We start from the raw sequence: 22,961 nt of genomic DNA on the forward strand, positions 1-22,961 counted from the left end.
TGGATATGTTTTATCTACATAATTTTATGAAGGTCCTTTTTAATATAATAAGTTATTTAAGAGATTTTCAAATTAGTATCTACGAGCCAGATAATTTAATTATATGGTTGAAACTTCTATAATAATAGCAGCAGTCAATAGCATCTATATTTGTTTATTAAAATATGTTTAACTTGGCCAATGGGACATTGAAACCAATGTTTAGCTATGTGATAAGAATTCTATTTTCAAGGATAGATCCATGATACAGAAGAGAACACTTTTTTCCTTTATAGGAATTGCATCAGATTATTTTTCCAAAAACTCAAAGCTAAAGTGCAACATTTGGAAAGTGCATCTTTCAAAGGATATGTTTTCTTGTTTGTATGTTGAGAGATTTTTAGTAGAGCCCTACTAAACATTGCCATGGTTTATTATTATCCAGATCCCTGCATGGCATGTGTTGAATCATGGCTCACATCAGTAATTACACCCTTGTCAAATCTTGCATACTGTAACCTAGTCACTGACTAGCTGGGAATCAGTATTGTCCTTGAGTGTCAGTTTTATAAAGGAATCCCACTGAATGCATATGACACAGTAAATAGCATTTGAAGTGGTAACATTACGTGGTAATGAAAATAGGTCTTTGAAGTTTGGGCCTTCATTTATTTTCCCTTTCATTTTAGGCACTTTATAATCAGTATTTACAGTTTAAAGAAACAGAAATTCCACCAAAGGAGACAGAAAAATCAAAAATTAAACGCCTATATAAGTTACTAGAGGTAAGCAGAAATTTCCTTTGTATTGTCAAGCATAATCCTTATTTTTTTATATCATTGCTTCATATTAAATTTTTTTGTTTTCTCAAGATTTGGATAGAATTTGGACGTATCAAACTACTTCAAGGTTATCATCCAAATGACATAGAGAAAGAGTGGGGAAAACTTATTATTGCCATGCTCGAGAGGGAGAAGGCACTTCGCCCAGAAGTAGAAAGGTAGGCTGGATGGAGGTGTTTTCTGCTGTGGATATCAGGCTGGGCGTGGGGAGGTGACTCTTTGTTCTCATGGAAGGGACTTAAGTTTTGGAGCCAGGCAGACCTCGGACCAACATTTATATTTTTCTTGTCCTAGGCTGTGTGACCCTGGATAAGTCACTTAGTCTTTCTGATTCTTCATTTTCTTATCTAGAAACTCTTCCAAGAGGTTTGAGGAGTAATCAGTGAAGTAATGTTTAAATAGGGACCCGATAGGCTGGGTTGGTGTGTGAAGTCTCATCTAATAATCTAAATTACCTGTGAGAATTTCCCATGCTGCTTCAAAGTCATCAGGGCCTGGATCCAGAAGCCGATATGTAGGTCAACAGTTAACTTATTTTGTTTCTTGCTGTATTTTTGCTATGGCCCTCTTTCCATGGGGCAATGGAAATAAGAGTCTAGTCTGTCTCCACTTAGAGGGCAGTGAAGTGGCATCTAGAAAACACTCAGGAAATGGTTCAAATTCCCACTTCTACAAATGCATTTATTCCATGAAATCATCACTGACTCTATCATTCTCTCTCCCACTCCACCCAGTTGCCTGGGAAAGCACTGCTTAGTCGTTAGGAGACGTTTGTTGAATGGATTTGTCTCCATTACAGTACTTACCTCACAGCCTGACTTCGGCACTTGGGAAGGGAATTGTGATCTCTCTTCCTCATGAGCTGTGAGCTCCCTAGGAGCTGGGCCTCCCACTACAAGGCCTGTGTGGTCAGGCACGCCTCTCTGGCTGCCTCACACCGTCCTTGCTCTCTGTGGTGTAGCCACACTGTCTCTCAGGAGCCCTGATGTGCCAAGGTCCCGCCTTCCTCCATACACAAGATCTGTGCACCATCTGTTCCTTTGGCAGGGAACTCTCCTTCATCCTCCCTGTCTCTCTTCACTCCTGATAAATCTCAGATCCCGGCTCCAGTGTTACTTCCTCAAGAAACTTCCTGTGGTCTCCCAGCCTGGTTCAGATGTCTTGGTTATAACTCTCCTATTTACATGTACTGTTCCTTCATATCTCAGTTGTAATTTTATATGTATTTCTGTGATCGTTTGATTAAGGGCTGCCTGTTCACAGTTACGAGCTCCAAGAACATGGAGACAGACTTGTTTTTGCTGTCTTTCGTGTTGCCAGTGCTCAGTGCAGTGCCTGGGACACATAGAGGCACTTAGTATACTCATGTTCTTTGTGCCCCACACATGAGTTTCCACACTGTTGAAATAGGAAATAATGCATTGAAGATGCGAGAGCAAGTCTTAACTTGTCAGTCGTTTATTAATTACTGATTATATTCCTGTTAAAGTGTAATATTCTGTCTGCATAACTAGATCTAGATCCAAAATGAGCTTGAAATACCCAGGATGGACCTTTTATGGAGGAGATAATTTTGGGTGATTAAAATTACATGCTAAGCTAATCATCAGAAGTAATGGAAAAGTATGTGTGAGAAAGGATAGGGAGTAGATTTTTAGTTGTCAGAATAGTAGCCAGATTTTAATGGAGTGGTCAAGAGTTCAAGGTCCAGGAACTAGTCAGTCCTGGATTAGATTTTTAGCTCAACTTGCAAGTCATGTAATCTTCGACAAGTTCATTGACTTCCCTGAACCTCAGTTTCCTCATTTGTAAACAGACTGTAGTACTACCTACCACACTTGGTGGTTGAGTATGAGATGAGGTCATGCATGTAAAATGATCAGTTTATTTCCTGGCACATAATAATTGCTTAGTAAATGCTAGTGCTGCTGTTATTATTTCATGCTTCTTTGGTTACTAACTGTATTTGACAGGATACTCTGAAATTTCCCCTTTCCTGCCATGTGAAAAGAAAAAATATCTACCTTTAGAGTGGGGAAGCCACAGTTTGGCTCTGTAGTTTTGGGAGTACGATAAAATGTTCAATGAGCTTGGTTGGATAAATGCCTTCATTTTTCTTGATGCAACAAGTTTTTTGGCATTAATGGTTAATTGCAAATAATAACTATGTGGCATGGGAATGTGTAAAAGATAAATGAGAAAGAACCAATGTTCTTTTGCCATGTAATAACCTATTGAAAGGAAAAACAAGCACAGACAAGTTGAATTTGCAAGCTTTGCATTGATATTCTACTTAGCACTTTGGCTTTTTAAAAAATATAAAGTGACTATGGTAAGATTAGAGGTAATCATTCCTGAGAATATGTCATATAAAGAAAGGCCAATGGCTACTTTTCTAGTTAATTTAACCTGATAAATGACATGGCGGTTAAAATGGAAATGAACTTTGTTTCTCATGAAACTCGTTTGTTATAGATGCTTCTAAGTACCAGTTTTTAGCCTTGTGTTACTCAGGACATACCTGGCCCTTTACAAAAGTCAGGCTGTGATTGAATATTTGTGTTTTTAAGCTGATGATTGGTATTGCCTGAACAGCCTTTACTAATTGTACCTGGGCTTCAGGGAGGCATCTGAGTTGTTTTTTAGGTGGCTGCAATGGGATGACTCTTGATGAAAATATTTGGCAAATCTTTTCCAGTGACGCCCTGATTAGCCTGCCTTGTCTGTACTTGTAGAGGTTTAATGCGGGCTACAAAAGGCAAACCTCAGCTAACAAACGCATGGCTTTAGGCGAGATTCTTTTGAATAGTTATCAGCATATTATTTGCTGCGTGTTAAGTATGCGGGTTGGAGCATATTTAAGGAGCCATTACGGCTGTGACATTTAGCTGCCGCTTTTCACCGTTAGAAGTAAAGCTTGTAGCGGACCTTCTACTTTTTCGTCTGCTTGGAATGATCAAAGAAGGAAGATCGTTTCAGGACTAAAAATGCACAGTAGTAGTTACAGCTACCGAAGCAGCGATTCTGTGTTTAGTAACACTACTAGCACCCGGACTAGTCTGGATTCCAATGAAAACTTTCTCTCGGTTAATTGTGGCCCAACACTGATCAACTCCTGCATTAGCTTCGGCAATGAGTCCCTTGATGGACACAGGTATTGAGTCCTTGTCGTAGGATTGTTTTACTTTTTGGCGGGGAGGCATTTTTCAGGGGTGGTAAATTCTGTGACTTCAAAGGGAGAGGCTTTCATTTATTCTGTCTCTTCTTTTAGGTTGGAAATGTTGCAGCAGATTGCCAACCGAGTTCAAAGGGACAGTGTCATCTGTGAAGACAAACTGATACTTGCCCGAAATGCTCTCCAGTCTGTAAGTTAATTTTAGGAGCCATTGGGATTGTGGTGGAGGGGTCTGTACCTTTGGATGAACTAAAACTTTTGTATAACATTTGGTTGATTGTTGGTATTGTCTTCTACTGATACTTAAAGCTCGTTAAAGATTATTATGATCACTGTTTGCTCTCTTGAACAGTGCGCAAGAGAAAACATATTTTTGAACCAAAAGGGAAAACAGAGAAGACCCGAGTAGCTTTGCAGTCCAGTATTTTGAGTTTTACATTTGAGGCTAGTTTTGAAACTTGTTTCTTGGAATTAATGTTGAGTTCTTTTAAAACACAGGATTCTAAAAGATTAGAATCAGGAGTGCAGTTTCAGAATGAAGCAGAAATTGCCGGGTATATACTTGAATGTGAGAACCTTTTACGCCAGCATGTAATTGATGTACAGATTCTCATTGATGGAAAATACTACCAGGCAGATCAGCTGGTACAGAGGTAAGAGTCCTGCTTATTCGTACTGTCCTTCTGGGGAATTGCTTCGTGGACACTTGTGATGGGAATGGAGAGTGTGGCAGTTTTAGGAAATGTATTTCTTATGCTCTTTTCAGCTGAAAATGTGTATCACCTTAATTCTGATATATTTTGATATGTTAAATAGGTATTTTTTCTTCAAAGATAAGTAATAGGAAAAATATTTTATAGTACATACAATATTTGATAATGTAGTAACTAACATACGTCGAGTTAAAATACTTGTATGACATTTGAAAAAGGGAAAATATAAGGAAAGTATCCTTTATGACTCAATTTTTAAGTTTTCTATTTATCCTATTATGGAAATGTTTATAACAAAATGTTGGAAAAAAAATATATGACTTCTATCTCTGAGGAGTGGGTTTGGGGGTAGGGATGGAACCTTTTCAGGCTGTAGACTATATATGTTATAAATATATATATGAGATATATAAAGCAAAAGTTGTAAATGATGCTTTGACCTAGTAATTTCACTTTTAGGAGTTTATAATTTTAAATATGGAAAATATATAAATAAATATAGAAAAAAGCTTTTTGTTCATGTCAGAGATATTTTATAGTACCAAAATTTGGAAATATCCTACATGTCAAACAATAGGAGAATGATCACATTATGGTGTAGTAATTATATTCATTATAAGTGATGGTTATAAAGACTTTGTGATAGCCTGGAAAGTGCTTTAAGTACAAAGTTCAGTGAAAAAATTGTGATGCAAAATTTTATTAATATGATTATGGTGACTTTTTTTTAGTAGACTACTTTTTTGAACAGTTCAGGTTTATAGAAAAATTAATAGGAAAATACAGAGTTCCCATATGCCCCCTTTTAGCCCCCTTCCCCAATTACCAACAATCTTGCATTAGTATGATCCATTTGTTACCACTGTTGAGCCAATATTGATACATTACTGTTAACTAACTAATGTCCATAGTTGGCATTAAGGTTCACTCTTTGTGAAAAATGTCTTTTATATTATAGTTTATTCCTTTTGATTTTCTTTTCAGGGTTGCAAAACTGCGTGATGAAATTATGGCCTTAAGGAATGAATGTTCCTCCGTGTACAGCAAAGGACGCATGCTGACAGCAGAACAGACGAAACTCATGATATCAGGAATTACTCAAAGTTTAAACTCAGGATTTGCACAGACCTTAAACCCCAGTCTGAACTCAGGGCTGACCCAGGGTTTAACGCCTTCCCTGACCCCTTCTAGTGTGACCTCAGGCCTGTCATCAGGTCTGACTTCCCGCCTGACTCCATCTGTCACTCCGGCTTATACACCTGGTTTCCCATCAGGGGGATTAGTTCCAAGTTTCAGTTCAGGAGTAGAGACCAATTCATTGCAAACTCTGAAGTTGATGCAGATCCGAAAGCCCCTTCTGAAGTCTTCTTTGCTGGATCAGAATTTAACAGAAGAGGAAATCAACATGAAATTTGTTCAAGATCTTTTGAATTGGGTTGATGAGATGCAGGTAAAAGAATGTTTATTCTTCCTGAAAGTTTCAGTCTTTATTCCTGTCAGTTTGTTTTTTAACTCTAGTATCTTTCTGTTTAAAGGTGCAGCTGGACCGCACTGAATGGGGATCAGATTTGCCAAGTGTTGAAAGCCATTTAGAAAATCATAAAAATGTTCACCGAGCTATTGAAGAATTTGAATCTAGCCTTAAAGAAGCTAAAATCAGTGAGGTATATGAATTTAAAATCTGTATATATTTCATTTTAGCTTGCTGTTGTTTTGCTCTTTTTAAATAAAGACCCTGTAACAGAATAATAGATGCAGTGAGTATGAGTCAGAATTCCTTAAAATCCCTAACTTCAATGTCTTTTTATCTTATCTTATAGATTCAAATGACGGCACCTCTGAAATTAACTTATGCCGAAAAGTTACACCGATTAGAGAGTCAGTATGCAAAACTCTTGGTAAGGTTTCTTTTTTTTTAACTTTTTTTTTACTTTTATTAAGAATTTCCCTTATCTCTATATGGTCAAGACATGATTCTTATAATGATTTTTCTTATAAAGAATACATCCCGGAATCAGGAACGGAACCTTGATACACTCCATAATTTTGTAACTCGTGCAACTAATGAACTTATTTGGTTGAATGAAAAAGAAGAGGAGGAAGTCGCTTATGACTGGAGTGAAAGAAATACCAACATAGCTCGGAAAAAAGATTACCACGCTGTACGTACAGCCTTTGTCCTTGAATGCCAAAGTCGCATCTCAGGTTTAGGTCTATTTCCTAACCTCGCTTCTTCATTCTTTCTTACATTAGGAATTAATGAGAGAACTAGATCAAAAGGAAGAAAATATTAAGTCAGTTCAGGAGATTGCAGAGCAGCTACTTTTGGAAAATCATCCAGCCCGACTGACAATTGAGGTAAGTCAGAAAGTGTAACCGTCATGGTTGAATATTGACATTTGATGATTACTCTTCAGATTCTTTTATTGCTGATAAATTGAAAAATACAAACAAACTTTTATTACAGCATGGATCAAAAATAATGTTTCTGACAAATCATTGTGATTCTTGCCTTTAACTCTCTTGCTTTCTCTAAGTGTGTCACCCAGCCATCACTTCCAATAAAGGTACCTTTGTCAACTACCATGGCTGAAGAGATGTATTACAGTAAATATGAAGGATCTTGACTTCACAGACTTTAATTTTCTCATTTCTTCCTGACTGTGATATTGTGCAAGTGATGTAACCTACTTGCCTCCCTCACCTGTCCAAAATGGGGGTGATCCTTCTAACCAATAGAGCTGTGTTAAGAATGGGACAAATAACATACTCTTACTTAGTACAGTTTTTGGTACATATGTTCCCAGGAAGTATTTGTTATTATTACTTAGTAATTTTATTCATGGCTGGTTTTGCAAGGTGTACTGAAACAACAACCTGGCCAAGCCTCATGGCATAGTGCACACATTTCGAATCCAGAAGTGGAGAATTGGTGTGGATTTATCAGGTTTCCCATGTGGTAGTGGTAGTCTGTTTACTCTTTAGTCCTATTATATAGTAGTTAGAGTTAGTGACTTTCTGAACATAAAGGGGCTTATATAGGAGCGAGAGGAGCGTCAAACATGGAGAAACATGGTAGATTGCCAGAGGGAACAAAGGGAGATGTGCTTAAAATGTGACATGTTTCAAACTCTCACGGTTGAGGAGAGGCATCTGATAGTCTTTGTTCACTGAAACTGTCACAGTACAAAAAAAAAGAAAAAGAAAAAGAAACTGCCACAGTACAAAAGATGAGTAAAATTCTAGACCTCAATAGGGTTTTGGGAGTGTTGTATTTGACCTTCTTCATATAAAAATGTAATCTTGCATGCCCATTGAAATTCCATATAGGAAGTTAAAGACACAGAAGAGTCGGGGGAACACTAGGGAAAGCAAATTAGAATACTGAAGGGTCTGGATACTCTTGTATGATAATAAACTAAAAATAGGGTATTCTTCAAGGTGGAGATGAAAACTGTTAGGGAATATGATTACAGGCTAAGAATTTTAATGGGACTGGGTAATGTGAATGTGAACCTGATTACTTTTATGTAGAGATGTTAATCTAATTAACTAAAAGTTTCTTGAGGGATAAAATTAAGCCTGAGTCATCTTTACGATTCCATTGGCCTATCCAGTGTCTTGTGGGTACGTGGCTAATATTTAGTTAATTATCAACACTATTTCATATGTTATATGAAGAAAGAAACTAATAATCTAACAACGTACAATATGTCTTTTATAGCCAATTTGCTGGAAGTAGCTTAATTTGAGGGCACAGTTAATAAGACCATGATATGTTGCCAGATTTCCAGTGCTGCATTGTCTATTCCATTCAGAAAGCCTGCCTGAGCAGGAGCTCTGCAGGAGTTTTTCCAAAAGGGGAAGAATGACAGGCTTACTTGTGATAGTCATTAAAGCATCTAGATCGCCCTCTTCTGGAAGTCAGTGAATTGCATCTTAAATATAAAAGCGTGTTTTTGTTTTCTTTAGAAAGTAGATGTTTTTTCTGTTATGTTTTTGCTCTCATGAGAGATTTACTTTGTATTAAAAATTCAAGTAAAAATATTTTAAATAAAAATTCTTAGTATTATGATAATAACAGTTCCAGAATTACAGTGATAAGGGATTGCACTCTCTCTTCTCCTCTCTCCCCAAACTTCCCCTGGCAAAAGCAAACATGTAAGTCATCCCCCTCCCCCCAAGAATTTCTAGTTTTGTTTCTAGTTTTAGAAACGAAAACAAAGAGGAAACTACAGAACCATTTATTTCGGTCTGTATTTTTATATTTTTATTTTTATTTGTAATTTGTATTTAAATTTTTAGGACTGGCTTTGTGCAAGGAAGGACTCTTACATTAGAGGGGCATTTCACTACCCTAATTTTCAAGTCTTACTCTGTTACATCATCTGTTTCAACAGCAGAGTTTTTAAGCCTTTAAAAGCTTTGCTGTGTATGTATATCATTACTCTTCAGCTGGTTAGAGTATCTGTGTTTAATCTTGAAGGCCTACCGAGCGGCGATGCAGACGCAGTGGAGCTGGGTCTTACAGCTGTGCCAGTGTGTGGAGCAGCACATAAAGGAAAACACTGCATATTTCGAGGTGTGTGAATGGAATCACGTCAGGTGCTGGTATTGTGATTTTGCCTACTTACAGAAAGCATCGTCATGTTTAGTAAGGACATGTATGTAAAGTACGGGGGAAATAAACTTGAAATATTTTCTTTGTAGGATATATGGGACATAGGTCCTCTAGGATCGATTGAAGCAATCTATTCAGGGGGAAATCCTTTAGAAACCTTTAAAAATGTCAGAAAAATCTTGATTTTGTAAATGTCTTTTATAAAGAAACGTTTAATTACAGAGAGCTCTTTTTTTATTTTTCAGAAGTTTTAAAATATTCTTGTAATTTCTCTCCTACTTAAAAATTATTTGGCCCCTCAAGTAAAACAGAACTTCGGCCAAAATATTATAGGGCCAAAACACAATATAGATATAAACTTTAGGCACTTAGTGTTTACTCATAATCATCCAAATTCAAGAGTTGTTTGGGTAAAGGAGTGATGTGACTATTAAGTGGTCTTGAGATTTTATTCTCTTCTCACTCACAAGGGGTCCACAGGGCTCTGGTACTCTGACTTGACAACTCTCTGCTTTACTGGCATTTGATATACTCTAACTGCCAGTTTTCTTCTTTTTACAGTTTTTCAATGATGCCAAAGAAGCTACTGATTACTTAAGGAATCTAAAGGATGCCATTCAGCGGAAGTACAGCTGTGATCGATCAAGCAGTATTCACAAGCTGGAAGACCTTGTGCAGGAGTCAATGGTACTAGTACAGAAACCTATGCATTTCATCAGCCATGTATAATTAGGGTTAGATTAGTATTTCATCATAGTTTTATTTGTGCAGAGCTTCATAATTTATTGGTATTCTTGATATATCCATCTCATTCGATCAAGCAGTTTTAGTATTTTTTGGTAACAAGTACAACAAAAGTGTTTTTTATGTGATTGCCTCAATATTTTAAGTGTTTTGAGAGTGATGTGTGTGTGTGTGTATGTGTGTGTGTGTTTAGTCACTCACTTCACGAATAATTGTAAGCACTTTTTATATCCTAGACACTGTTTTAAGTACTGGAGATACAGTAGTGAGGAAAACAGACAAGAATCCTTACCCTCCTGGTGCTTACACGCTAATGGGGGGAGCAGAAAATAAACATGATAAATAAGTAAAATATGTAGTATGGTGGTAAATGCTAAAGAGGAAAACAAACAAACAAAACAAGGGAGGAGAGATGCAAGAGGTGGTGGAGGGGGATTGAATGTTTAGACCAGGTGGTCAGGGGAGACTTTTGTGATGAAATTTTATTTGTGTAAAGCCCTAAAAGAAGAGAGAGGGCAAGTCGTTTACATTTTAAAATCTGTCTTATTTATTTCTTAGGAAGAGAAAGAAGAACTTTTGCAGTATAAAAGCACAGTAGCAAGCCTGATGGGGAGAGCAAAAACAATAATTCAGCTGAAGCCAAGGAATCCTGACTGTCCACTCAAAACTTCTATTCCGATCAAAGCTATCTGTGACTACAGACAAATTGAGGTATTCTAGAAATAAACCAGTTTCTGGCATTATTCTTATCTTTTAAAAATGAGGTCATATTGCTGACCAGTGGTAAAGTTTTGTACCTCAAAAAAATAAAACAAAATCCCAAGATTGGGTATGGTAAAGGATTAGTCAACAGTGATCTCATTTGGTTATTCTTTTCTTCGTTTAAAACCAGATAACCATTTACAAAGATGATGAATGTGTTTTGGCCAACAACTCTCATCGTGCTAAATGGAAGGTCATTAGCCCTACTGGGAATGAGGCTATGGTCCCATCTGTGTGCTTCACAGTTCCTCCACCAAACAAAGAAGCGGTAGACTTTGCAAACAGGTTTGTATACATTCGCTAAACACACAGAGCTGAGTCTGGAGGCTCTCTGAAGGTTAAAGAAACAATCTGTACTTTGTCAAGGCCCATAGGATCAGAAGGATCTAGAACTAGTAAACATGGGATAGTTTACAAACAGGAAGAAAAATTATAGCATGTTTTCAGAGGGAGTAAAAAGACTTAAGTGTTCGGTTTGTTTGCTTTTTTCATGTATTTCAGAATTGAGCAACAGTATCAGAATGTCCTGACTCTCTGGCATGAGTCTCACATAAACATGAAGAGTGTCGTGTCCTGGCATTATCTCATCAATGAAATTGACAGAATTCGAGCTAGCAATGTGGCTTCAGTAAGTATGAATCTACACATCAGCCTAATCTGTCCAAAAATGTGGGGCACACTATCATGAGGGGTGGAGTTTGTATTTGTTCCAGAATGGGATGGGGTCCAGCAGATCCATGCTAATATTCATCCATTTAATAAATATTTGTTATAGACCTGCTATATACAAGGCACTTTCCAAGAACGGGGGAAATCTGGAGATCACGTATTTCATTCAGTGCTTATTACATTTTGGTAGGGAGACAGGATATAGTGTTTGGACTTAGAGGGATGGATATAGTTTGATTTCATTTTTTGATGTTTTATAGCCTCGTTTTTCCTTATCTATTAAAACTTGTAATTGTTAATAAAAAATAACAATTTCAAATGGTTCTTCTATTTATGACTATTAATATGAGCTGACATACTCTAGAAAACCCCAACTTAAGATCTGTCCCATTTACATTTAGCTGTTAGTACTAAATCACTTGCTTACATGGATCATTGGTCTTCTTTAGATAAAGACAATGTTACCTGGTGAACATCAGCAAGTTCTGAGTAACCTACAATCTCGTTTTGAAGATTTCCTGGAAGATAGCCAGGAATCCCAAATATTTTCGGGCTCAGATATAACACAACTGGAGAAGGAGGTTAATGTATGTAAGCAGTATTATCAGGAACTTCTTAAATCAGCAGAAAGAGGTAAGCATGGGAATCCTTGTATTTTTTTCCCCATAGGTGTTTAGTCTAGGCTCTTTTCTCAGTGGGAGTCAGTCTTCTGTGTGTTATGTCACTCAGCCTATGATAGGTGAACACAGGTGCTGGAACATTAAAAGCATTTGTGAGGTAGGAACCTGCAAGGAGGGATTCATTTATTTCTAAATCAGTTAATAAAAAGATGCCATCCAAGTAATGTGATAAGCATTGAATTCTTAACACATCTACTTTTCAGCATTTTCACTGTTTCGTAATGTAATGTTCAGAATAATCTTTTAGTTTTTGAAAAGATTCAGTTATTTTTCCATGTACCAAACCTGGATTTTTTTTTTAAATACTTGATTTTTAAGAGCAGTTTTAGATTCATAGCAAAATTGAGAGGAAGGTACAGAGATTTCCCATGACCAAGCCTGGATTTTATACAGAGGTTAAAGGGGAAAATTTTGTCTAGTTAACTTTTGTTAAATATAAAGTTTCTTCTGGACACTTTTGGTATTACTTAGAGACAAAAAAATATCATTAGTAATCTATTTAAAAAAAATTTTAAACATTAACAAATGCTTTACCTACCTTTCCTTTTTAAGGATTTTATTTTATTTTATTTTATTTTATTTTTTTTAGTTTTTCTTCAAAATTATTTTTTATTTTAATTTTTTTATTGTTAATCACGAGGATTTTTTTTTATTTTAAAGATTAATCTGTAGCTATGTAATTCAGATTTTTGTGAACATAAAACCGCATAATATATTACTTTCCTTGGACATCATAAATCAGAATTTGGCACTTAGAATAGCACTAGGGAAATTTTATTAATCATTCATAAATTGTAAGGTCGACTATTTTAAGGTTCATGTCCTTAGGGTGGGATTGTCCTTAGTTTGACCAGCAGCATCCAGAAGACAGAAAACAAAGTGTTTTCTAAACGTTATATTTACTTTCACAGAAGAGCAAGAGGAATCCGTGTATAATCTCTACATCTCTGAAGTTCGAAACATTAGACTTCGGTTAGAGAGTTGTGAAGATCGGTTGATTAGACAGATTCGCACTCCACTGGAAAGAGATGATTTGCATGAAAGTGTGTTCAGAATCACGGAGCAGGAGGTGAGATTTGTAAAAGTGTTGAGACAGAATTAACTGAAGGTAAATTACTGTCTCAGTGACCTTCATAGTTAACTCCAGTCACTTCTCATGTACTCAGCTTTGCCCACTGGTCACTTTGTGAGTTCTGATTATATATTTATTGCTTATCATGAACTAGAATTCTATAATTCAGTTCTACCTTTGACTCAGGTAAATGTAGAAACGTGCACCCTTTCACCCACTATGATGGAGACTCTTGGGTTTTCTCATAGTGGAAGCCATTACATGTTTGTTGATCACCTGCTGAATGCAGAAGCACTAAGTTAGATGTTTGTGCCCAAGGAGATGGGCAGTAAAGGAATTACTGATTATAAAACTTGAATGCGTGGCTTAGTTTCCTTGATAAAGAAAAAGTAAAGAATATATAGCTTTTTAAGTCAGTGATTATAATGTAAATTGTGTGTTTTTAAACTGTTTTAAGAAAGATGCCCCATCTAGAGTGATAGCCTAATACCTATGTTTATTCTCTATTTTACAGAAACTAAAGAAAGAACTGGAGCGACTTAAAGAGGATTTGGGAACAATCACAAATAAATGTGAAGAATTTTTCAGTCAAGCAGCAACCTCTGCATCAGTTCCCACCTTACGATCTGAGCTCGGTGTGGTCATTCAGAACATGAACCAAGTCTATTCTATGTCTTCTACTTACATAGAGAAGTATGTAACCTCTGTCGTAGTATAAATTTGCTTCATACAGCTGTCATATTTATGTGTATATATAAATATATATATATGCTGTTTGTTTAAAACATTCATTTTTATGAATGTAAATATTTCCTTTTTTGTCTTAATAAAAATTATATTAATTATTTCCATGGAATTATTATACTTCATGTTGAAAGGAAATGGGCGTCAGAGATTAGGGCGTATGTATGATCGTCCCACATTTTGCCTGTGGGTTTTAGTCCCTCAGCTTTTGTAGCCTGGAGGACTGGTCTAAATAAGGGTTGAAAGAAGACCAACTTACCCTGGAATCTCTTGCAGAATACCGTCTGCGGGGCAGGCCGTGGATTGGAGCACACACCCTCCATTAAGAAGAGTTAGCTGGATGTTAATCTCGTAGTAAATTTGTCCATGTTCCAAGACGAAGAACGTGTTCTATCATGCATCGTAATGGTGCTTCAGGACTGTGTTATTGGAAGATAAACATTTACTAATAGGAGGCTATTGTTGCATTCTCTTTTTTAGACTGAAAACTGTTAATTTGGTGTTAAAAAACACTCAGGCAGCAGAAGCCCTTGTAAAACTCTATGAAACTAAACTGTGTGAAGAAGAAGCAGTTATAGCTGACAAGAATAATATTGAGAATCTAATAAGTACTTTAAAGGTATGTACCTTCCTATCGCTATATGCTAAGATCATACTCGAAAAGTATTTTTCTAGCACCTAGATCTTCAAACATCAACTAGTAAATAACTTAATTTGAATACATTTATATTCATTTCATATCTCTATGTAACCATAGCTTAGTGTAAATAAGTCATTTGTAGTTTCAGGAGAGTTCTTCTCATTTGAAATTTGCATCTCTTTGTGGTAATAGCTTTTTATAATCAATTCATGTCAGCAAAAGGAATTGAAGCTAAAAATTAAATTATTTTTAATGGATTCTTTTGCTGAAAGAGGTAGTTATTTTAAGATATCAAGGAGGTAAGTACAGGAGTTAATTCAGGAAAGGAAAAAGACTGGTAGTTGTATTCATCTCTATTGATATTTCCACGTATAAAGCATTGAGTGTGAAATTATTGCAAAGTAGTTGTGAAAAATTATCTCATTAATTTTTAATGCATGTATTCATTTTTAAACAATGAGATTAGTAGGTGTTTAAGAAACAGGCAGTTAAAAAGACTTACAGAGGTAGCAAACTTGCTTGTGGAATATATTTTGTTTTATTGATACGCAAATTCTATTAGGCTGAACTTTATAAAACTTTTTTTTAGATCAAAGTGCAGTCAAATATTGACAGTTTCATATGGTTCAGCCTAATATATCATTTTTGTATATGGAAGATAGTCTTTCCTTTATCTGATTTTATATCAGTCATTTCTAAATAAATTGTAAAATGAGGTAAATAATGTGTTTACATAGTGAGTGGTTGACACATTTTTATAACTTTCACCAATTAATGTATTTTAGCAATGGAGATCTGAAGTAGATGAAAAGAGAGAGGTATTCCATGCATTAGAGGATGAGTTGCAAAAAGCTAAAGCCATCAGTGATGAAATGTTTAAAACATATAAAGAACGGGACCTTGATTTTGACTGGCACAAAGAAAAAGCAGATCAATTAGTTGAAAGGTGGCAAAATATTCATGTTCAGATTGATAACAGGTTAGTATCCTTTTTTGTTCAGTCACAGCACAGATTTAATGTTTATCCTTGTATTCTAGGTAAAACCTAAACTTAATAGGTTTTTTAAAAACTTCCATAATACAGTTAATTTCATATAGTTACCTTCCATATATAGTTGTTTGTGTTAATTGCAAGAGCTCAACTTAATTATATTTCTTTCTGATATGGTGGACTTTAGCATGACAGTTAACTTCAAAATGAATATTTTTCTTTTTTTAAATTTTTTATTAAAGATTTTATTTATTTGAGAGATAGAATGAGATAGAGAGAGAGCATGAGAGGGGGGAGGGTCAGAGGGAGAAGCAGACTCCCTGCTGAGCAGGGAGCCCAATGTGGGACTCGATCCCAGGACTCCAGGATCATGACCTGAGCCGAAGGCAGTCGCCTAACCAACTGAGCCACCCAGGCGCCCTCAAAATAAATATTTTTCAACTCTATGTTGTTAAAACTGTTGATGTAGTCTGGCATTTGTATAGTAAATCTACTTGCCTTTTCTAAAGGAAATTATGACCAACTTACAGTATTCAACTAACCAAGATTTAGTAAGAGCAGTGTTTGAGAGGGCTGTATGGAGCAATTTGTGCTAGACCTAAGAAGTGTGAAGCAATTGAAATGACCTGATGTTCATTTTAATTGAGGATACAGGAAAGTTGAAATCATTCACCCACTGACTGAAATAGAAAAGTAAAAAGAAATGGGATGTTTTTGGGCTCATCGTAAAGGAGATGGAATAGTGTCCTTTCTCATTCATTTTAATGTTTATATTAATGCAAATAAAATGCTTTTATAACATAGTGCCATTTTTGAGAAGTAAAATTATGTTCAAATATATGTTATTAAATCTCTCTAAAATATGTGTTATATAGGTTTAGTGTAATGGTTTTAAAATCACAGAAACTGAGGTATTTTTATTTAATCATAGTTCCAGGAAGTACTCTCTGAGTTCACATTGGACCCTCTGTTGAACTACGTTGTCATTATTTCAAAAGTGCACTGCCATCTGATGCAAGCTTTGGGTATTTAAGACATGCTTGATTGATCATAATTATGGTTGTTTCCAATTTTCCTGATTTTTATTGTTAGTCAGTTAGGCCTGAACCTAGAATAAGCAGTATCACTAAGTTGTGCAAGTCCAGGAGCAGAATATTTATATTCAACCTCAGCCAGTATGGAGTGCCCTTGGAGATAGGCCTCAGGGTGCCTTAGTCTAGAATTCTTACCACATACCCCTGTTGTTACACCGAGTGCATTGCAGTAGGGTTATTTCGTCTCTCCTCTCTCTAGCTTCCACCCTCTTGATGGATACTGTTGGAAACTATGACTCTCTTGTTTTTATTTTCTTAGGTTACGGGACTTAGAAGGCATTGGCAAATCACTGAAGTACTACAGAGATACTTACCACCCTTTAGATGATTGGATTCAGCAAGTTGAAACGACCCAGAGAAAGATTCAGGAAAATCAGCCTGAAAATAGTAAAACTCTAGCCACACAGTTGAATCAGCAGAAGGTATGTAGAAACAGTTTCTTTTTTTTTTTTTTTTGTAAAGATTTTATTTATTTGACAGAGAGAGAGAGACAGCGAGAGAGGGAACACAGCAGGGGGAGTAGGGAGGGAGAAGCAGGCCTCCTGCAGAGCAGGGAGCCCGATGCAGGGCTCGATCCCAGGACCCTGAGATCATGACCTGAGCCGAAGGCAGATGCTTAAAGACTAAGCCACTCAGGTGCCCCTGTAGAAACAGTTTCTTATACTAAGGTTTTGTCTGCATGGTCAGTCATTACCCTTCTCTTCCTTTACCTTATTAAAAGAAAAAGTCAGCAACTATTTGGAAGAAGGTAAGGAGTAAATCATAAATATTAAAATCCTATTATCCAAACCAACATATATCATGTACTTTGATTTCTTGGAAGTCAGTTTTGAAAATATAAGGGATAAGAAAAGAGCATTCTGGGACAGTGTTCAAATTTCTAATGGTCATTTAATCATAAGTATGGAAATCTCTTTAGTACTTTGCTGGCCACAATAGTTTCACGGGATCCCAAATAAAAAATGGCTAGTGGTAGAAAATTAAACAGCCACATTTGACAGAAAATTGAATTCTTTGAGATTTTTATTCCATCTTGAGGGGACACAGTAGCATCTAGTTTTGCTTTGATCAGGAGTTAGGTGGGGGTCAAGGCCTTCAAATCTACTTTTTGGGTAATTCCTGTGGAGTTTAGTAATTTCTGTGTTGGAAGCCCCCCTGAGGGTGGGTCACTTATGTGGCTTAATCTCAAAGTTTGTCATTTGCCTTATTACATATTAAGTGCAAAAGGCTAAGGAGTTTTACTGTTAAAGGGTGTGGCTATTTCTTAGTTCCTAAACATCTTAAGTGGCTAAATAGCATAGAGTTCCTTGTTCTTTTTCTTCTAAACTCTATGTATTTGTAGATGCTGGTGTCTGAAATAGAAATGAAACAAAGCAAAATGGATGAGTGTCAAAAATATGCAGAACAGTACTCAACTACAGTGAAGGTAAGAAGATTCAGTTCCTTGCATCAAATTTAATATTCAGGTGTGATTCAACAATATACTTAAAAAAAGAAGTCTCTGCAAATCACTTCATTCTGTTAAATAGCGAAAACAGAGAATCTTCGTGGGAGCCCTGGGACACTTACCTAATAATTGTCTGTGACATGTGAGTCCCATCGCAGCCTCTGCTTCATTCAGCCTCTCTCCATCACACAGATGTGTAGCCGCACACGCACACACATCAGAATAGATGCGTTGGCTCTGAAATTGGTTTCCCATTCAAGTACCAACCAGGCCCGACCCTGCTTAGCTTCTGAGATCAGATGAGATCAGGCGCGTTCAGGGTGGTATGGCTGTAGACTCTGAAATTGGTTTCTTATCACTTTGTGTGTGCTTGTGTATCTCTCTCTCTCTTCTTTAACATTGCTAGCATATTCCCTGGAAGAACTTGACTTTCTTAGGAGACAGTTGGCAGGTTTGAAGTTGTTGCCAATGCCTGGGCCTTAGCCATCCAGATCTACAATTCCATTGCCTAGCCAGGGGAAAGGGAGGCTGAATGTAACTAGCATATTATAACTAAATGTTTCCGTGAGCTTCTAAAGAGACTTAGGAAACTTTTCTGACCACCCTAAATGTTTCTGTTTTTTATTACCACCTTGGAAACATCCCAGAATTAGATAGCTTCCTAAGAATGTGGTTTTGCAGTAATTTTTAAAAGTTACTTAGTGAAATCAGGTTCAATTTCTGTGCATCAAGTCATTGTAGAATGAAGCATTAATGCTTTGCTTTAATTAATTTAATCTTATTGACTCTTTTATACAGGACTATGAATTACAAACAATGACCTACCGGGCCATGGTAGATTCACAGCAGAAATCTCCAGTGAAACGCCGAAGAATGCAGAGCTCAGCAGACCTCATTATTCAAGAGGTAGTAAAAGTACAAGAGAGAGGGGAGGGAATATAAAAGAGAGAAACAATACTTAAAATATTGTATTTATATATTTGTATTGTGGTATAATACACATAATAGAAAACGTGCCATTTTAACCATTTTTAAGTTGCAATTCAGTGGCACTCAGTAACTTCACAGTGTTGTGCAAACCTGACTACTGTCCATTTCCAGAACTTTCTTCCTCATCCCAAAAAAGAAACCCTTACCTAAACAGTGCAATTTATTAAGGGTTGTAAAAAATCCTTGGAAAAGCTTTATTCAAGATTAATTATTAACTGCAGAGAATAACAAATGTACTTTGTAATTAAATTTAGAGAATTGTTATTGAGTATGGTGTTTGCACAGCAGTAATAAGCCCATTCCTACCTACTTACCATTACTGGGCAATTGTGTATTTTACTGTCACAAAGGCTAGTTAATGTTATGATTATTAATCAACATTCATTAAACTCATTTAGAGCCACTGGAGATTATGTTTTTATTGTTTATTTCTTCGCAGTTCATGGACCTAAGGACCCGATATACTGCTCTGGTCACCCTCATGACACAATATATTAAATTTGCTGGTGATTCATTAAAGAGGCTGGAAGAAGAGGAGGTAACGTTTAACTATGAACAGCTAACTTAAAAGGAACTACAATATGTTTGGGAAAACAAAAAAGTTTTCATGACAAAAATTTACATGGTTGATAAGTTATTATTTAATTAGACAATTACAGTGAAAAAGATAAGAGGCCTAGGATTTTTCAGTTTATTTTTGATTCTCTCCAACAGGAAAACATTGTTTATTTTCACTCTAAGATGCTAATATTATTAGAGTTAATGTCTGAAATGGCTCTATTTAAATTATGAAATGTTGGCAGTTTGGGATTTTTTTTTTTCAGTTTTCTCATATTTGAGAAATATACTTCTTTGAGTAGTATAGTTACTACTATTAAGATGTCTACAGATATACTATTTAAATACATTGGTTTTATACATTTTAAAGTAATTTACATTTTCAAGGATTTAAAACATAAAGCCATTAATTTAGAAGAAGGTTTTTGTACAAAATGATAATACTTTTTAAGAATTGTGGAGTTTTTTGTTTTATTTTTATTATTCTCCAAAAGGTATGGTGTATGTTAAAAGACTATTTAAGTACCATTGTAATTTGGAAGATTTCTGTGCTTTGATTCTACATTTAAAAAATATATTCAGAAATAGAGTAAGGAGTTATTTTTGAAAATATATTGTCATAAAAGGCTGTTGTATCTAATTTTGAAGGGATTATACCATGCTTTATTATCTTGATATGGTTTCTATTCCTAACCTCAGAACAGACAAAAATAGTAGACAGAATGCTAAAATAAGTAAATTGTGAGGCATTAGCTATTTTAAATTAGACTGTTGTTGAACTTCTGAAGATGATTATACTTAGTGTAACTTCACATAATGAGAGAACCAAAACAGTAGTGGATGTCTAATAGATGTTACTTTCTTATTTTCTACTTGAGTCAACTATTTTAGTCTGTTCAGACTTAACAGTTTTTCTGCACCTAAATCACTAACGAAGCTAATTGCAAGTCTTTATAACTAGATTCCTTTGTGCTTAGAAAAGAGAACCAGAGTATCTGTGACCATTCAAATAATTGGTATACATCTTTCACCTGTAAAAGAACATCTGTTTTTTTCATTTTGTTTTTGAGAGATATGGTTCCACTTAAAATGATAGGTAGATCTTTTAAATTGTATGTTTAGTATACATTTTAAATTTTATATTTAGTTAAATATAAGTCCTTTCCCTTTTTTTGTGTGTTTATCTGATTGTACATATATGAGCTGTTTCCCTCAGTTTATCTGATGAAGTATAATACCAGAAGTTGAGAGAAGAGATTTTTCAAAAAGCCTGATATATATACAAATTATGCTTGTCATCCTTTGAAATGTAAAAGATTCATATTGAATTGAAAGTCAAAACAATATAGTTTATGGAAGACCATACAGACTGTAACTTAAAATAGATAAAAAACATTGCTGATTAAAAATTCACCACTAAAAGATCATCTAATGGAATGTCTCATAAAAAGATACATAGCTCAGTTTTCAGACTCAAGAGTGGTATTTCTGAAATTGAGTCTGCAAAGACTTACATTGGAAATCTTGGTCTGAGAGGAGAATTTTTTATAATAAACATAAAATCAAAGAGGGTTACAAGTTAATTTCAGAAGAGGAAACCGAATTAGAGAAATGTTAGTAGAGTATCTGTAATGACTGTTAGACGGATAAAGAGATTTTCCAGTCCGTGTTGAGAGAAAAGTACATCAAATATTAATTGATAAGATTAAAGGACAGAATGTTTCCTTGGGGAACATTTAGAGAAAACTCGGGAAGTTATTTTTATATGAGTAAGTTTGAGATCTAAGGGAAAGCAAATCAGCAATAGGATTAAATTACTTCCAGTAATTTGTGTAGTATTTGCTAAAAAATTCAGAGTTATCTAGACAGTGTGAGATTTTTAACAATCACTAAAATGACTGTAATTAAGGTACTGAGGGTTCAATAACAAAAATTTTTTTTCTGAGAGAATTTTCATTTTTCTAACCTTAGGACATGACAGAGAAAAAAGAGAGCTCAAAACCTCCTCGTGACAGCTAAATTTTAAAGGAGTTTTGATAAGCAATTGAGAAAGACCCAGTCAAAAATTATCTCAAAAAATACCGAAAATTTAATATTTAAGCAGATAAAATGCTTCGGTGTCGCCAGTTCACCCTGATAACAACATAAAATAGAGCGCTAATTATTGCAGGTTGTGATGAGATTTGTTTTTATATGAATTCTTATTATGGAAAACCATATTTAGGTTAGCAAAGGAAACAACTGAAATTTTTGTTGAAATTATTGGGGATCAAAAAATTAGAAGAAGCAAAGTAAGATATGTAGTCTATAATGTAAAATAAATTCTTGAAATTCACCAAAACCTCTCAATGAAAAAAAAAAAAACTACTATCTAGAATAATTTCTCTACTCCTGTTTGAATGGTTCTAATTATGATTTTGAGTGGTGATATGAAACTAATAATCTTACGGTATTAATAAAAACAAATTAAATTGGCATTCTATGCTAGCCCTGATCATGTAGTCCTATAGTCAATGCAGAATGTACTCCTCCCAGCTGAAATTGATTCTTCTATCAGTTGAAAAAAATTGTTCTTATATTTTATTCTGTACATTGGAGTTGACTCCCTAAGTGTATTTTTTAAAACATTGATATTTAACAAATATCTTTATATTTATGGAGTATCTAAAGGTACTTGTCAATGTGGATTCACATAAGGCATGTCATTAACAACAACAACAAAATCTGTGAGTATATGAAGCACATCTTTTCTAAAGCCCCCAGGGACTATAGCTGCCTTTGCATTAGCAACTCTGATTATTATAATTGTCATAATATGGCAAGTACAAACAAATAAGGAATAGAAATTACGCGTTTTTACATAATTTTCCTCCTTCCGCATGTGAAGTATTATTTCTTGATTTGACTCTTTAAAGTGGTACCAAAATTCTGTATTTTGTTTCTTTAACCATGAAACAGGGAGATGTAAATATTTCATTTTTATATATATTTTTAAAGATTTATTTATTTTAGAGAGAAAGAGAGAGAGAGAGAGAGAGAGCATGAGTGGGAGGGGAAGAGGGAGAGGGAGAATCTCAAGCCAAGTCCCTGCTGAGGGCCGAGCCCGGAGCAGGGCTCCATCCTACCACCCTGAGATCATGAGCTGAGCTGAAACCAAGAGTCGGATGCTTAACCAACTGTGCCACTGAGGTACCCCCCTCCTTTTTAAAGATTTATTTATTTATCTTAGAGAAAGAGAGA

The 22,961-nt window shown here is 35.4% G+C and overlaps 1 protein-coding gene across 13 annotated transcripts in view; it reads left to right on the forward strand.

The window, feature by feature from the left end:
• The window catches only part of DST (dystonin), a 478,002-nt gene that overhangs the window by 305,734 nt on the left and 149,307 nt on the right, over positions 1-22,961 (forward strand). For 10 of the 13 annotated variants that reach the window (XM_088024333.1, XM_088024335.1, XM_088024334.1 and 7 more), the window contains 23 exons: positions 669-764; positions 852-979; positions 4,093-4,186; positions 4,495-4,649; positions 5,694-6,159; positions 6,245-6,373; positions 6,530-6,607; positions 6,710-6,871; positions 6,963-7,067; positions 9,196-9,291; positions 9,892-10,017; positions 10,633-10,785; positions 10,967-11,121; positions 11,338-11,464; positions 11,955-12,138; positions 13,097-13,254; positions 13,772-13,950; positions 14,482-14,620; positions 15,427-15,620; positions 16,986-17,148; positions 18,069-18,152; positions 18,972-19,079; positions 19,603-19,701. In XM_088024333.1, coding sequence (XP_087880459.1) covers positions 669-764; positions 852-979; positions 4,093-4,186; positions 4,495-4,649; positions 5,694-6,159; positions 6,245-6,373; positions 6,530-6,607; positions 6,710-6,871; positions 6,963-7,067; positions 9,196-9,291; positions 9,892-10,017; positions 10,633-10,785; positions 10,967-11,121; positions 11,338-11,464; positions 11,955-12,138; positions 13,097-13,254; positions 13,772-13,950; positions 14,482-14,620; positions 15,427-15,620; positions 16,986-17,148; positions 18,069-18,152; positions 18,972-19,079; positions 19,603-19,701 — 3,378 coding nt within the window. Of the gene's footprint in view, positions 1-668; positions 765-851; positions 980-3,808; positions 3,976-4,092; positions 4,187-4,494; positions 4,650-5,693; positions 6,160-6,244; positions 6,374-6,529; positions 6,608-6,709; positions 6,872-6,962; positions 7,068-9,195; positions 9,292-9,891; positions 10,018-10,632; positions 10,786-10,966; positions 11,122-11,337; positions 11,465-11,954; positions 12,139-13,096; positions 13,255-13,771; positions 13,951-14,481; positions 14,621-15,426; positions 15,621-16,985; positions 17,149-18,068; positions 18,153-18,971; positions 19,080-19,602; positions 19,702-22,961 lie in introns of those variants that run through there. The other 3 variants (XM_028097754.2, XM_028097755.2, XM_088024332.1) reach the window with 2 other exon arrangements.

This window comes from Eumetopias jubatus, unplaced genomic scaffold (assembly GCF_037043125.1).
Source record: "Eumetopias jubatus isolate StellerSeaLion01/CBP00866 unplaced genomic scaffold, mEumJub1_p1.0 scaffold_6, whole genome shotgun sequence".
Lineage (NCBI taxonomy): Eukaryota > Metazoa > Chordata > Mammalia > Carnivora > Otariidae > Eumetopias > Eumetopias jubatus.